The 16,080-nt window shown below is 35.1% G+C and overlaps 3 protein-coding genes across 4 annotated transcripts; 1 reads left to right on the top strand and 2 right to left on the bottom strand.

The window, feature by feature from the left end:
- The first annotated feature begins 815 nt into the window (after positions 1–815).
- LOC7461761 (serine/threonine-protein kinase BSK3) lies at positions 816–5,629 on the top strand. Of its 2 annotated transcripts, none has more exons than XM_024594910.2 (10): positions 816–1,218; positions 1,311–1,522; positions 1,938–2,073; positions 2,282–2,415; positions 2,502–2,607; positions 3,271–3,356; positions 3,537–3,725; positions 4,114–4,266; positions 4,529–4,642; positions 4,839–5,629. In XM_024594910.2, the coding sequence occupies exons 1-10, from the start codon at positions 1,137–1,139 to the stop codon at positions 5,091–5,093; spliced, it is 1,467 nt and encodes a 488-aa protein (XP_024450678.1). In that variant the 5' UTR covers positions 816–1,136; the 3' UTR covers positions 5,094–5,629. The 2 variants fall into 2 exon arrangements, with proteins under 2 accessions (XP_024450678.1, XP_002301354.1); XM_002301318.3 differs by having other exon boundaries at positions 818–1,218; positions 1,302–1,522.
- A 1,855-nt stretch (positions 5,630–7,484) lies between these two features.
- LOC7494071 (uncharacterized) lies at positions 7,485–9,648 on the bottom strand. Its single transcript, XM_002302542.4, has 3 exons — positions 9,210–9,648; positions 8,552–8,606; positions 7,485–8,014 (listed from the first exon to the last, which is right to left on the bottom strand). Exons 1-3 carry the CDS (start codon positions 9,483–9,485, stop codon positions 7,689–7,691), a joined length of 657 nt encoding a protein of 218 aa, XP_002302578.3. The 5' UTR covers positions 9,486–9,648; the 3' UTR covers positions 7,485–7,688.
- Positions 9,649–11,175: 1,527 nt separating this feature from the next.
- LOC7461763 (putative ripening-related protein 1) lies at positions 11,176–14,217 on the bottom strand. The gene is made up of 2 exons (XM_002302544.4): positions 13,638–14,217; positions 11,176–11,661 (listed from the first exon to the last, which is right to left on the bottom strand). Exons 1-2 carry the CDS (start codon positions 14,196–14,198, stop codon positions 11,176–11,178), a joined length of 1,047 nt encoding a protein of 348 aa, XP_002302580.4. The 5' UTR covers positions 14,199–14,217.
- Positions 14,218–16,080: the final 1,863 nt, after the last annotated feature.

A 16,080-nucleotide genomic window follows, 5' to 3' on the forward strand; every position in this document is an offset into this window, starting at 1 on the left:
AATTTAATTTTTTAAAGAAAGAAACTAAATTAAAATAAACAATGTTTTTTGATTGACTTCTAATAAGCTAGATTAACACGTCATTTCCTGGCCTAGGTTATGATCTTGATCCGGTTCAATAACTTTTTATTTTAAATTTTTTTTATTTAATTAAATATTTATTGGAAAGACAACAAGTAAAATTATTGGGGTAAAATGTATTAAATTTTATTTTTTTATTAGTGCATCTTTTCATTATTTTAATAAAGGTATTAAGTATTTATTTTTAAATAAAAACCTATCTCATTAGCAAGTTTTTCTCTATAAAAAATATATTAAAATAATATCTTAATATTTAGTATGTAATTAAAAGAAATAAAATAAATGGTAAAATCATATAAAAAAATCCATCAAAAACTAAAAGAACATAAATTTTATTTTCAGCACTGTTCATCACTATATTTGTTATAGTATATCAGATTTCCAAGTTAAATTGCGGACCTGAGTCAAGTTTTGACTACTATCATTATTACCTCATTCCTGGGACCCAAGCCTGATCTCGTGGACTCAACAAGTCCAACGGCGCCGTTTGCCTAACACATGATAATTAAGGTGGCAAAATTGAAATGATTACGGCGGGAGAGCAAGAGAGATGATGAAATGTTTTCTTTTGGACCTCTTGAAGCTGTTCCATTCTCCGAACAAAGACCAGTTCCAATCTTAAAAAAAAAAAAAAAAAAAAAAACTAATTATCTTGTTCCAGTAATAAGAGTCACCTGTCTGCTACATGAAAATATCTATTAAAACCATTAAAATAATATGCAAGATTCTATCCCTGTCGGTCATAATTCACATTTTTTTTAAAGTTACTCATACAAATATTAACCATTATATCACATCACGCTCATTATATGAATTTGATGTGACATGACATGGCATGATCTGATCTTGGTTTCAACATTCTTTCATCTTTTATCTTTCTTTGGTTGCTCCTCAAATCTTTGGGCCATTTGATCTTGTTTCTATCAAATTTGAGTGGCTGTTGAGTTTTTGCAGTTGTATAGCTTCAGTGGGTTCAGTTGGGGTTGATTAGATTTGCCAAGTTTGGTTATTTTATGATCTGGTAAATTAAAGCCTTGGTTTGTGATTTTTGAGAGATGGGGAGTCAGTGCACTAAGCTTACACGTTGTTGCGTAGATTCACAGTTCAAGGCAGCTGTTGTTGAAGTTCCTGATGTTGGTGGGTCAAATAATTGGGTTTTCTTCTCTTTTGGGAAAAGAAAGTTTATTTTTTTTATGGGTCGTAACTTTTTTTCCCCCCAGGAAATGAAGATAAGAGTGAGGTTAATGACTTGCCTACATTCCGCGAATTCACACTTGAGCAGCTGAAAAATGCAACATCTGGTTTTGCAGTACAAAATATTGTGTCTGAGCATGGGGAGAAGGCTCCCAATGTTGTTTATAAAGGGAAGCTTGAAAATCAGAGGAGGATTGCTGTTAAGCGATTCAATAAAATGGCCTGGCCTGATGCTCGACAATTTTTGGTGCGCTACTTCTACGCCATCCACTAATGTACTTGGATTCTATGTTTGCATTTTTAATTTCATTATGCAGAGTGCCCTTTCGGAAACATCAACAACTCGACAAATTTTTTTTTCCTTCATTCGAGCAGGTGCCGTGTTTTAAATTATACTAAGAGGCATGGACTACCTTCAACGAATTAGTATGACTAGGATCGAATCGCTTTATTTACATCCCCTGTTTAGTTAGCAATAAGACAAATTCTGGCATTTCTTTGTTCAATTTGAGGTCTATTCGTGAATCAAGCCTTGCATATAACTGATGAATGCCAATCTGTTTATGTATTCTCATTGAGGTCACAAAGACCTGCTTGAAGAAATACCTTGGTTTGAGTTTACTGTGTCATAACTTGAAAATAATTTTCTGTTACAATAATAGGAGGAAGCGAGATCTGTTGGCCAGCTACGGAGTCATAGATTGGTAAATTTGCTTGGTTTCTGTTGTGAAGGTGATGAAAGGGTGCTTGTGGCAGAATTTATGCTCAATGAGACACTTGCAAAACACCTTTTCCATTGTAAGGCTTATTTCTCATGCATGGACAAGGATTCTGGATACAAGTTTTGTTGCATATTTGTGATTGTATTTTTGGTCTCCTGATTGAATTCTGCATCCTAAATATGGTATAATAGCACCAATTTTCTTTTTTCTGTAAAATTGCATGACTGTCTTTCTACAAGTTTGATTATAGGGGATATAAGCAAATCAATTCTCTCTTGAATCAGGGGAAACTCAACCTATAAAATGGCCGATGAGATTAAGAGTTGTTCTACATCTTGCAGAAGCTTTAGAATACTGCACAAGTAAAGGGCGTGCCCTTTACCATGACCTTAATGCCTATAGAATTTTGTTTGATGAGGTATGAAATTCTGTCTCCATTTCTCTGAAACCAATTCCTAGTTAGATTCTACCTGCATTCTTTATTTATATGTTAGAATTATACAGGATGGTAATCCAAAACTTTCCAGCTTTGGCCTCATGAAAAACAGCAGGGATGGAAAAAGTTATAGTACGAATCTGGCTTTTACTCCTCCTGAGTATTTGAGAACTGGTAGGTGCTTCTTGTTCACAGTACCGTTTCTTGCTGCTTTGATTTTGTGATTTTCTGAAATTGAAATCAGAAGATCTATGAACAACTAATGGATTTATGTAGTTAAATCTAATGGTGAGATCACTTTACATTACCACCCGTTAAGGGCCTTGCTGACTGGCCTGCTCAAGGTGTTATATAATCTAGATCCTCAAAGCACCACAAATCTGTAGTTCCCATATTGTTCTTTTGGAATGTTCAATGTGTTCATGCTTGTAAAACTTCTGATGCATAACATTACTATTCTTCTGACCTGCCCAAAAGGTTTTCAGAATTTAGATCCATATAATGGAACTCTTATAATACTATCTAGGCCAATGCATTTTTTTATAGTTTTGAGAGATGTGCGATCTTTTGATGATTTCCCTGTTAGGCATGCTTTTCTTGCATTGTATAGAGTATGAGATTTTGGTCATATTTATCAATTTTGATTGCATCCCAGAATAGAGAATTTTGACTAAATTGTACTTGTCTGCATAATATCTTGTACTGGTGCTAATTTTGTGTCATCATAGCTGTCTAATTGTGTTCCTGCCCTCCAATGTATTTGGGCACTAATATTATTTAATCCTTGTTATATAAGTTAATCCAAGACTTTGCTTATGTTCCTTGTCTTTGTTTCAGGGAGAGTAACACCAGAGAGTGTAATATATAGTTTTGGCACTCTTTTGCTTGACCTTCTCAGTGGAAAGCATATCCCCCCAAGTCATGTGAGTGCACATCATTCAAATGTAAATTTACTAGTATAACTCTCGTTTGGATCCATTGATTGACATTCTAGATCAAGCTGCCAAACACAAAAAAAACTGTGTTTTCCTCCCCATGTTTACAAATACATGTTACACAAGCCTGTCCACATAAATTTAACACTCAAAAGAAAATTGTTCCAGGCCCTTGACTTGATACGGGATAGAAATCTTCAGATGTTGACAGATTCTTGTTTGGAAGGACAGTTTTCCAGTGATGATGGGACTGAGTTAGTACGCCTGGCTTCTCGATGTTTACAGTATGAACTCCGAGAGCGGCCAAGTCTGAAATCCTTAGTCGCTGCTTTGACTCCTCTTCAGAAGGAAAATGATGTATGTTTGTTCATTTGACTGTCATATCTTCTATACCTCTTGTTGACTTCTTGTTTTGGTGCCTGCAGATTGCCGTGTTATAATTTCATCATGCAGTGAAACTTTTTTGAGTTCAGTGCCTTCTGTTGGGCAAGGATTCATTAGGAATTTTAGAGGGGAACTTTTGTCAGACTGTTTCTTAGAGACAACTCGTTTTAAAAAAAATGCAAAAATGAAAATTGGTTGCGGATGACTGTACAGATATATAAATTCCTGAAATAGCATTGGAGTTTGTTTTTCTAGTTGATTTGTCAATACACTTAAACCATCAGGGACTGCTTGTAACTAAACTTGACATTAGAAGCGAGTCTTAAATAGTTTTCATGTTTCCATTTCCTTTCCTGTGCAGGTTCCTTCTCATATCTTGATGGGTATCCCACATGGTGCTTCATCCTCTCCTTTGTCACCATTTGGCGAGGCTTGCTCTAGAAGGGACCTGACAGCCATAAATGAGATCTTAGACAATATTGGCTATAAAGATGATCAAGGAGTGGCAAATGAGGTTCTCTATTTCATATTAAAGCTCTCAATAGGTTTCAAATAGTAGATGTTTAACCGTATTATAAACTGTATACTTTTCACCCTGGGCTTATCTGCTATTCTTGTTATATTCACATTTCAAGCAATTATTCATTACCAAGGTGTCTTGCTGTTTCTTTTCTCATATAAATTGCAAATGCTCACTGGCTCATTCTATTCGCATGTTCTCTAACTTGTCAAGAACCCAGCTAAGATTGGAACTCAAAATTTTTTCCTATGCGCAGCTCTCATTCCAAATGTGGACAGATGAGATGCAGGAGACTTTAAATACAAAGAAAAAGGGTGATTCTGCTTTCAAGCAGAAAGACTATAGAATTGCAATTGAGTGTTACACTCAGGTTTCCTCCTCATTTCAAAGTTTTCAGTTTTCATTCATGAATTATGTCAGGAATTGTTTTTTCATTAATTTGTGCTGTTCTTGGCTAATAATACAATCTCCTTATCATACCAAGCTACCTGATTTTAATTTTTTCCCCACTTGTTTTAACAGCAAGCATACAAATTGTATTTGACAGACTCTTCTATGACTTGTAGTTCATTGATGTGGGAACCATGGTTTCCCCAACTGTTTTTGCCCGGCGGAGTCTGTCCTATCTCATGAGTGACCTGCCTCAGGAAGCTCTAAGTGATGCAATGCAAGCCCAAGTCATTTCCCCTGTATGGCACGTGGCATCGTATCTTCAGGCTGTTGCCCTTGCTACACTTGGAATGGAAAATGAAGCACATGCTGCGCTCAAGGAGGGTACAAATCTTGAAGCTGAGAAAAATGCAAACTCTGGACAAAAGTGAGACGTAACATGCTTTCTGGTGGTTGATGAATCTCCTCAATCCTATCTTTTTGTGGTTTTATATTTCTGAAGATAACCATGTGGCACCTATTGTGGGATCTTCACTTCCATGGACATCAGGGTAGTGAAAGCTTCACTCAACTCCTTCTGTGAAGAAAGCAATTCTTCTTGCTGATGATTTTTTATGATGATATCTTGGAGTTGAGGTGTCTCAATATATGGTTTTTTTTGGTGGGCTTTGGCATTTCTTTCATGTAGGTATGCAAGTTCATTCATTCTTTGTGTGGTTTGCTCCATTATGCATGTATTGATTCCAAAATTTTTTCCTGCTACTTTCATTATAAACTAGAATTTTTTTTTTTAAAAGGAAGTTGATGAGACAGTGGAAAAACATCTCTAACAATGTAATTCATGTAAAAGATACATCCAGTCCCTAGCTATTTCTTGCTAAATGATGTTGATTGTTTTAGGCATTGAACTTAGTTTGCTGTCATTAGCAGGGATGTCAATGGATATCTATTTAGTCGGATTTTTCTATATTCATACTCTATTTATTATACACCAGGGAAGAAATTCAGAAATACATATCTTATCTATCGGGTTTCGAGTATCTATATAGATATTCATTGTCCGATTATAATTTATTATTCAATAAAAAATAAAATAGTAATATATATATATATATATATATATATATATATATATATATTTGAAGAATGTATTAAATGATAAAACTATAAATGTATTAATATATGTATTTATTATATTGGATTCAAAAAAATAAGAATGTTATACATATATTTCTATATAATATAAGTAGATGTTTGAATTGAGTCTGATAATATTCATATTTTATTCGTTATTTATTGGAGAAGATAATTATCTAAAAAAACCTATTTATTTGGGTTGGTTTGGATTGATATTTCAGTTAGATTGTCATTAGCTTGGCATTTCTAGCTTCATATTATATTTCATATACATTTCAAAGAAAGAACTAGGTATTGATTTGCTAAGCTTGAATATTGGAAGTTCGCATAACATCTTTGGTGTGCTTTAGGAATGGCCTAAGATACAAGATGTGTGAGGCAGAGGAAGCAGACTCTGATTTTAGTCTACGACAAGGTCTCTTAAATTTTAGTTGCAATTCTCGCTTTTCATTTCTTCAAGGAAAGCGTTGAAATCAGGAGGAGAAGACCAGCCTTCTTCAACAGATCTCCTTGCCATTTCTCCAAGCTTCCTTGCTCTACTTCTTTAACTTCCATAATATGAGTCCCTGCCTTCTCTATGCCTTCTTTCTTCAAGCTATCACCAACCACTGCAGCCCACTTCTGCACACCAACCCTTTGATTCTTAAAATCTCAGTAACCAACTCTTCATTATAAAACTGCTCTGCAGAAACAGGCCATATTACCGTTGGGACTCCAGCAATTATTACTTCAAGTGGGGAATTCCGTTCACAATGTGTCACAAATCCTCCTAATGCTTCATGTTCAAGAATCAATATTTGTGGTGCCCATGCTCCTATGCATTGCAACCCAGAATCTACAAGACGTTACGATTTCCAGAAGTCGTGAAGAAGCGAAGTTGGCTATACTTCAAAGCATACATAAACATCTGAATTTGCCTTATTTGAACTGAGCCATTTCATACACTCATGTTCATCGATTGAGGCTTCTTTACATCTCTTTGCCTTATTTTCAACTACACAGTTCCATAGCCAAAAGGGGCCTGTATGCCATGCCTTTCTTCCTAAAACCTTCCTGTAATGATCAGCTTTCATTTAACATAATCCGGTAGTTATTGTCTTGTCAATTTGATCTCGCTTGGAAAATTTGGATTGACAAAAGTATCCGTGTCATCATATGATACCATCTTGCGAGGCTGATACAATGTCACACATTCTATGGCACATGAAGAGAAGAAACATGCTCCATGGAAAACAAATCTTGTAATTCCACAATGAGAGGCAAAATCAGTTGACCATGGGAAGAACCAGTCTGAAACTAAGCAAGTGGAACCATACCTTTTCAATAGCCGTTCAAGAGGGTTAATCCAGCATAGGATAAGACGACGAGTATATTAAGTCCCAGAAAAAAAATTCGAAATTCCCAGCTATCACAATAAAGCCAAACGACTAAATGAAACCAAATTAACCAAAATATATTTATCACTCTTGTTTTATGTAGTTACAAATAATTGAAAACTCAGTACTCTGTACGGTTTGTTTTGTTTTAAGAAACTAAAAGAAAGTTGAAAATGAACCGATTGAAATACATGATCCAAAATGCATTGGATGTGCACCACACTTAGCTCAGCATCCTGGCAAAGCACCTGTGCACCATTTTCATCTTGCCAGAACAAATACAGCCTACGCAAGGAAATGATTAAAACATTGTGACACCAATATGGAGATTTCATCATATTTCTTGTAAAACCTACAATTGTGCAATCATTCCACCAAAGTTACACACATTACAACTGTTGAATCATTGAAAGCATCCCCTTGTCCAAAGCTCATGGGTGAGGCTCTGAATATTCTTATTGTTACATGCTTTCCTTTCGACTAACAAATTGTGTGAGCGAGGAGAATGGTAGCCTACAAAGTCACATGAGCAGCTCGGAATGATTCCTTTGTTCTTCCATAGTAGATTGGCATGCTGCCAGTAAAGGTGATAAAATTCCAGCCAAAAGCCGATCCTCCAACAATATGTGTCCCTTGATTCTGACTATGTTCGGCTTGCTGCTTTTCAGATAGTTTTGCAAAAACATGGCCTGGTCGGGTCTGATCTGCTGTGTCATGAAGCTGCTCCTGGGGCTTTAGTCCTACCCCATTTTCACCAGAGTTGGGTGCAGTCTTCCAATTGGTTGTACTGAGCTTTTCTGCTGTCATCTGCTTGTATAGTTCCATAAGCAGCTTCAGCTCTGCAAAACACAAGTTACACGGTCAAAAGCACGTCTTATGAGCCAACAACAGATTACTAAATCTACCATCAAAGAGTGGCTTGGATTATTGCAAATGAATAATGTAAATGTTATTTGACCAGCTTATGAGAAACGTTAAATGTCATCAGAGGTTAGAACCCCACCAATTCCATCAAATCGGGCTCAAATGACTCTCACCATAAGAATTGCAGAGAAACTTCTGATAGAGTTTCAAGATAGAAAAGGCTGCAAATGTAATCATAGCTAAGCAATGAAAAAAACAACAAAACAGACCTAAATCCAATATATGAATTGTAAGTAGTGTACTGATATTATCATTCTTTCCACAGGAGGTAAATTGAACACAGAGAGAAGACCTAGATTCAGCGTATCAATTCTAAGTATTGTACTGCTATTAGCATTCTTTCCACATGAGGTAAATTGATCACAGAGAGAAAGGTCACATTTGCATTCAACTACTGTACTTGGTTAACTATGTGCCATTCAATGATACAAAGTGAAAATTGATGAACTTACTTTCTTGAAGTTCCTCGGCTCCTTTGCAACTCTGGAAGTCCACTGTTCGAAGCATCTTCAACAAAACAGAAGAATTTTAAACCCTTCACATCTTAACATCAAAATTTCAACTACTATTGATTGACGCACTAACAAATGAAGACATGCAGTGACCAACTGCAAGTCATTGCAACTCTCCAAATGGTAGTAAAAAACCACTCACTAGTGTATACCTTGTCACTTACCACACTCCAGCCACATTCGCAGACAAGGTTTTCATAGTCTCAAAGAAATGTAAAGATTAGTACTCAAGATTTGACCATGCAGGCAAAAATAAAGAATTTTTGCAAATAAACTCCACTACGGGCTTGCATAAAGTGAAGTTTGTACCAGAAGATCATAATTCAATCTTAAATTAAGATATTTTTTTTTATAAGATCAACAAATTAAAAACACCCCGTAATTTCAAAATGGAAAACACGATCATAATATCACAGGAACCCCATATACCAAGAAGCAATAATTATGATAGAACACAACTTCAGCACTACTAATGATTTATAACTCAAACCCAGAAATAAAATCACCTCGAACACACAAAACAAAAAAGAAACAATGAATTCAAACCTACATTAAAACCAAAGACATAAAATTTAATGATGGGTGTCTAAAAATGTACCTCAAGAAAATGGGATCTGATATCTTTGACAATAGCGCGCATCTTGAAGTATCTGCATTCTTGAATTGGACCGTAATTGTCAAGTGATCTCTTCTTGCTTTCAGGAAGGACAGGAGGAGGTGGTGGTGTCGGTACTGCTGCTGGTGGCGGTGGCGGTGCTGGTGGAGGGTCAGATGGTGCCGTGAAAGGTAGGTCTGAGTTTGGATTCGGGTCTGGGTTTTGAACGGGTAGGTTTTGGAGATTTGGTGGGTCCTGGACTGGTTGTGGTTCTTCCATTGATTTGATGTTGTTTTCCGCGTGGTGATTTTGGAATTTTGAGGTAATAAATAAAAGATTTGCTGGGAAAGAAAAATGTCAGTCAAAACTTGAAAGTTGAAACCTTGTTTGTTTGGATTTCTTTTTTATTTTCATAATTTTTTCATAATTGTTTTTAGACACTCTCTTTACAACGCGATGCATTGGAGATTGCAACAAGGCAAAAACATTATAGTTTTTATGTTTTTGTTTGCAAAATGCCGGTGCAATCGTATTGCTAAATAAATATTTAATTTATTCTATTTTTTTAGAAATTTAAATTTAAAATAAATAATTTTTTTATCTTTTAAATACATTATCATATTTATAATAATATAATAATAGGAATTTAATTTCAAAACATAAAATAAAAAGAGGTAATAATGAACCGAATTAGTAATCGCTACTAAGCTTAATCTAATTTTATTTATGTGCGCGTAGAAACATAGTTTTGAAACTTAGTTCGGTTTGACGGGTTGATCCGGGATCAGACCGATCTGGGACTGGAACCGGGCTGGGTTGAAGAAAAAATAGAAAAAGTCATGATCTGGTGACCCGGTTGACCCGGCAAAACCTGGTTGCAAGCCGTTGACTTTTGTTTTTTTTTTTTTACTAAAACGACGTCATTTTAATTTTTTTAAAAAATAGGGATTGACCTGGGCGACCCGATGACCCGGTTAAAACCTGAAACTCGGGCCTTGGACCGGGTTGGGTTTAAAAACTATGTGTATAAAAGAGCAATTCAAAGTTGAATCTTATTTTTTTTAAAAATAAATATTTATAAAGATAAAATCAAAATATAAAAGGATAGTTAAAGATATATACTCAGTGAAAGAAAGTTTAAACAAATAAAGTTGAGTGTGATGAATTAGTCAAGTAATTAGTAAATGAAAGCTTATGTTAAAACTCCGTAATAAATAAAGTTAAAGTAAAGTATAACTATACGTACTAGAAAACCATCTAAAATGATTAATGATAAATAATCCAAATTTATATTTAAATATTATATTTATATGAAAAATAAAAAAATATTAGTAAAAAATTGCTTTGATTTTGAATCGATTCCAAGTTGAGGGGAGGTTCGGATATTAATTGATTCTATCATTCAGTCTAATGATTAATTGGAGGAGATAAAGATAGAGAATCCCATGTACGTATATATGTTCATGTAGGGAGTATTTGAAAGTGGGATAATAATTATTTTTAAAAATAATTTTTTTAAAATTATATTAAAATAATAATTTTTTTGATTTTAAAAATAATTTTTAAACGTTAATATATTAAAATAATTTGAAAATATTAAAAAAATATTAATTGAAAAAAAATTCAAAAGTTAAAAAAAATTCAAAATATATATAAAAACAAACCATCTCGTAATCTGGTATCGTAGATGTGTTGCTTTTGAGAGGCACACTGAAATGTTGACAGGAATGGACAACAGATAATATCCATGGTTCTTACCATATACCGCAGTTCATGGCATCTAGCTAGACGTAGATACTTGTTAGTTGTTACCCTTGTTCTCTGTTGGGTTTTGGTTACTAGATTTTGTTTGTTTTCATCAAATGAAGATGTCACAGCATCACAACTTCTCCAGAATTTAACAGATAGAAAATCCATATATATATATATATATATATATATATATACCGCTACAAATTACATTAGAAAATCAAGCATCGGACCAGTAAATATCCATCTCACCCCAGTCGCTTTCAGGCACTCCTAATGCTTTCCAAACTGCTTTTGAAGCATCCACGATGTTGTTAGCACACGGAGGCTGGTAGTCATGGTCAGAATCACATCCCATTGTAGAGTCACACTCATCAACTACCATGGCCTTCACACTCTTACCATTTCCATGGATGTTCACGTAGTTTAAGCACCTGCTCCCGTGGTTGTACCATCCCGTTGAGAGTGCCACCACAGGTGTATCATCTGAGTGGTATTGGTTGTCACATTCTGACGGCGCACCGCCATCTCCGCCTCCCTCAAAGCTGTTTAGGGTAAGGGTTGCTTTTGTGTGGCTGGACACCAGTGGTGAACATTTGTAAGTCGTGTAGTACTTGCCATCTTTGCAACAATCCGAATCATTCTCTTGGTTGCATTGGTCCGGAGGAGGATTCGTTCCCCTAATCTGGCCGCTAGGGCGACATTGCTGGGCTTCAATGTGTAAAGCATATGTTAAGACGAGAACGACCAGGAGGGGAGCAGAAAATCTCATGCTAAAAGTCCTCATCCTCTCGCACTTCTTTGTGTTTCTTCTTCTGTAATGTGTTTGGTGCAAGACAGGATATTTAAGAGCCATATTTATAACAATGACTTTATGAATTTGACCATATGATTCTCAAAATATTACAGAATACCCATATACATTTGTTTCCCTTGTGTTAAGATAGATTAACACACCGAGTGGTTACAACTTACAAGACTTGAATTTGCTGATAAAAACAAAATAAAGGCATATCGAAATTGTGGTAGCATTTCTATAGCGTCCGCCTCACGCTGGGAAAATAGGCTTTTTTCCTACATAACTTTCCTAGCCTGATACTGTCAGGAACTTCCAATCCTGCTTTCAATTATATGGTTTTTATACGGTTATTTAATTGATGTATGGCTGCTTAAAGGGTCATGAGCTGATAAAATCCCGAATTATTCTGCTTCAACGTGCAAGCAGGAACTCGATCCTGTAAGAATTAACTCAGCTAGTGTTGCTGTAAAGGGTCACCATGTCACATCATCATGATCTCTACTTCGTCAGCTAGAATAATGTAGATCACTGAGTTCAATGCTACAATTTTATAATGTACGAGCAGTTTAGCATTGAATAACAAGACTAGTCCCACAAGAAACTAAGAATGTCAGCTGTTTTTACAAATATTATACTGGAGTACCTTTATTCAGATCATAATTTGTGAATACGAATTTTTTGGTAGTGATAATTCATATTTTTTCAAAGTAGATTTTGACATCTAAAACAATTGCATGTTTACCATATGAGAATACCTTCTTAGATTTTTGTGTATCAAGCTAGCTGATCCATAAACTTTTCAGCCACATTCCAGTCATTAATCTGATAAGTTGGGCCATAAGATCTGAGTTTGTCTTTATCCTTTTCTAGCTACCCTGATGATTTGCTACCTGAAAGTCAACCGCTTCTTTTCTTTGAGCCTAATTTAAAAGGAAAAATGTGCACTTTTCAATAAAAAAGTTCTAAACAACGTATCTTTGATTTTCGAAGTAATAACAACAACGCAATCTGCAATCAAATAGGTGCTTTTCCATGTTATTGAAACCCACAGATTCGATCCACTGCCGTACGTCGCACCCTTTTGACTTGTTAATCCTATGCATATTTCCGAGGTTTTGAGGGTTTTTATGACCTCAAACCAAGAACCCTAATAAGCGTGTCAGCTTAATGCCACACTCCTGAAAAAGTTGTTAAAGATTTAACATCTGATTAGTTTTTTCCTTATTTTTGGCTCACATGCTTGGAACTCATAATGGCATGCACTAGTGGTGATGTATGGGGGTATAAAAGAATTTGACTTCACCGTGCGTGGCAGTGTTCACTGAACGAGAACTAATAGAACAACAGATGCTTATCAATGTATGGCATCTGCACCAATAAGGTTTTCTCATTTTTCATTGCTTAAAATGAGGAAACTAGTGGCATAGGATAAGATTTAGGCAGCATTTGTTTTTGTTTCTTCGATCAGAAAAGCAAAGGGCACAGCGCTAGCAGTTACTGGATAAACATTCTGGGGAAAGAGATCCCTGCAATATCTTCAAACATATGGCTTACTTTTTAGAATATCTGTTCAATGGCCATCGTTCGATTAATATCACTATCGTCATTATGTAATAATCAGTTAATTCTCTGAGTAATCCTCACAGTTTTTCAGGGAGATCGATAGCTTGTTTTAGTCGAATAAATGAGGCACAGAATTTAAAATTTAATTGAGAAATTTGTCGATCAAAGAGATACTTGATCTCAAAGCTTTTTCTAGTTCACACAAAGTCTTAAACACATGCTGTGATTACATATATAGTATAAAGCTACATAGTATAAGGCCTGGATCAACCTGATGCCACAACAAATTACCCCAGAAAACAGAAAAGGGTGAATCAAGCATCTGACCAGTAAATATCCATCCCACCCCAGTCGCTTTCAGGAACTCCTAATGCTTTCCAAACTGCTTTCGAGGCATCCACGATGTTGTTAGCACAAGGAGGCTGGTAGTCATGGTCAGAATCACATCCCATCGTAGAGTCGCACTCATCAACTACCATGGCCTTGACACTCTTTCCATTGCCATGGATATTTATGAAGTTTAAGCATCGATTCCCATGATTATACCATCCAGTTGAAAGTGCAACCACAGGTGTATCATCTGAGTGGTAATGGTTGTCGCATTCTGACGGTGCTCCGCCATCTCCACCTTTCTCAAAGCTGTTCAATGTTAAGGTTGCTTTTGTGCGGCCGGTCACTCCAGGTGAACATTTGAAAATGGGGTAAAGCTTGCCATCTGCACAGCAATCGGAGTCATTCTCCTGATTACATTGGTTTGGAGGAGGCTTTCTCCCTCTGATGTTGCCGCTAGGCTTGCAAGTCTGAGCTTCAATGCTTAAACATAATGTAGCAAGAAAAAGAAAAGAGACAAAGAGAGCACTTGAACAGACTTGCTTCTTCATATTATATTTTCTCTTTTTGTTCAGTGATGATTTGGTGTGAAGAGGTTGAATCTCTACCAAGCTTTATATAGATCAAAGCATAACACAAAATGAGGGCAATTTAGTAGCTTTCTTGGAACGTGGAAAACTCCATTGTAAATAAGCAAGAATGGCCATTTTATCACGGTACGCATGCTGTACAAGTCCAATGATATTTTGACAATTTTGGAATTTATTCGGTAAACATGAAGGAAACAAATTAGAGGTAATTAGTGAATGCTATATACTCTATGATGGACCTTATTTGGTTGGTTGATTTTTCCCTGCTTTCACTTTAGAGGACGCGTAACGCAGAGGCAGGAGGATTTTTTTCTTTCAAAAACTAAATAAATAAATATTTTATTCTCATTGCACAAATTATTTTAAAAAGCATCTATATTAAGATAATGCTTAATACCCACAACAAGTTATATTCTTATGTTGTTTTATAGCATTTTAAACTTTTCGGTGTTGAAATTAAAAAAAAAAAAAAAGTGGAAGAGAGAAGCAACAGAGCAGTATATATACTTCAGTGGCAGAATAATAATAGTTATTTATCTGGACAAAAGAATGAATTGCTTGAGATATTTGTACATCTAACGGTGGCATGAATGGCAGTTTGCATATAAGCTAATCTTGTTGCTAATCAACCATCGGATTCTTGGCTGGTTCTCTCAACATGCTTCAATATATATATATATATACATATATATTGAAAATTTGCATGTTTTCTTCTTTTAAAAAAATTAATAAAATAACACAGTTTGAAAAAAAATTAGTGAAATAACACAATTTTACATGTCGCGATTTAAAAATGTAACATTTCAAAGAAATTATAAAATGAGTTGCATAAATTATAACGAGAAGAGATGAAAGAGAGAAAAAAAATGACCTTAGAAGTATACGAATACTTCAATTATGACAATACTAGTACCATTAAAAATATCTCGATGAGATGAATCAAACGACACCAAGAAAAGTCATTAATAATGACTAGAGTAGGCCATATTTTTCCCCCCAAATGTATCGGGTGACTCGTCTTTGGTGGTAAGTATTTTCCCCCCCAAATATATCGGGTGACTCGTCTTTGGTTGTAAGTGCAACCCACTCCAGTCATCGCTAGTGATCTTCTTGGTGTTGTTGAATTCATCTTGTTGAGATCTTTTTTATAGTACCGGTGATGTTGTAATCAAAGCTTCAATGTGCCTCCAATATCATTATATTGAAGAGAGAGGAGAGAGAAAAGAAAGAAAGAAAATCAATCAATCTATACAACTAATACTCTAATACCACTTTGTTGGAAAAGGCATTGATATAATTAACCAAATTCACAAGTTAGAATCCTCTTCCTTTTTTGTGCAATTAAAATATGATTAACCAATCAATAAAATTAAGCAACCAATCACAACAAATCAACACCAAGATTTTTTAAGTGGTAAACCCGATGTGGAAAAAATCACGGGATTGTGGTCCATTTAAAATTTTCATTGTTAACAAATAATGGGATCATAAAGTGTTCTTTCTTAGAAATGCTACAACAAATAAATTATTAAGAACAATTTATTCTTGCAAATATAACAAGATTAAAGTGAGAAATCCTCACAAAAATTAACAACTCTGTTTTATAATGAAACAACCAACTTAAAAATACATGTAATCTTTAATCTATCCATACATAATCAAGATTTATGTATTTGAAACTTGGTGTCAAAATTTTAAGTTATCCAAAAGTGAATGAGTTATAATGTAGAAATTGAACAAACTATACTCAAACTGCAAAATTTCTCTCCAACAAGTCTCCTATTTTCTTCCCCCCCCCATCATTGTCTGTTTTGTTGCAACAGCCAGCCCTAAAAAATATAAA

This window comes from Populus trichocarpa, chromosome 2, assembly GCF_000002775.5.
Source record: "Populus trichocarpa isolate Nisqually-1 chromosome 2, P.trichocarpa_v4.1, whole genome shotgun sequence".
Taxonomy (NCBI): domain Eukaryota; kingdom Viridiplantae; phylum Streptophyta; class Magnoliopsida; order Malpighiales; family Salicaceae; genus Populus; species Populus trichocarpa.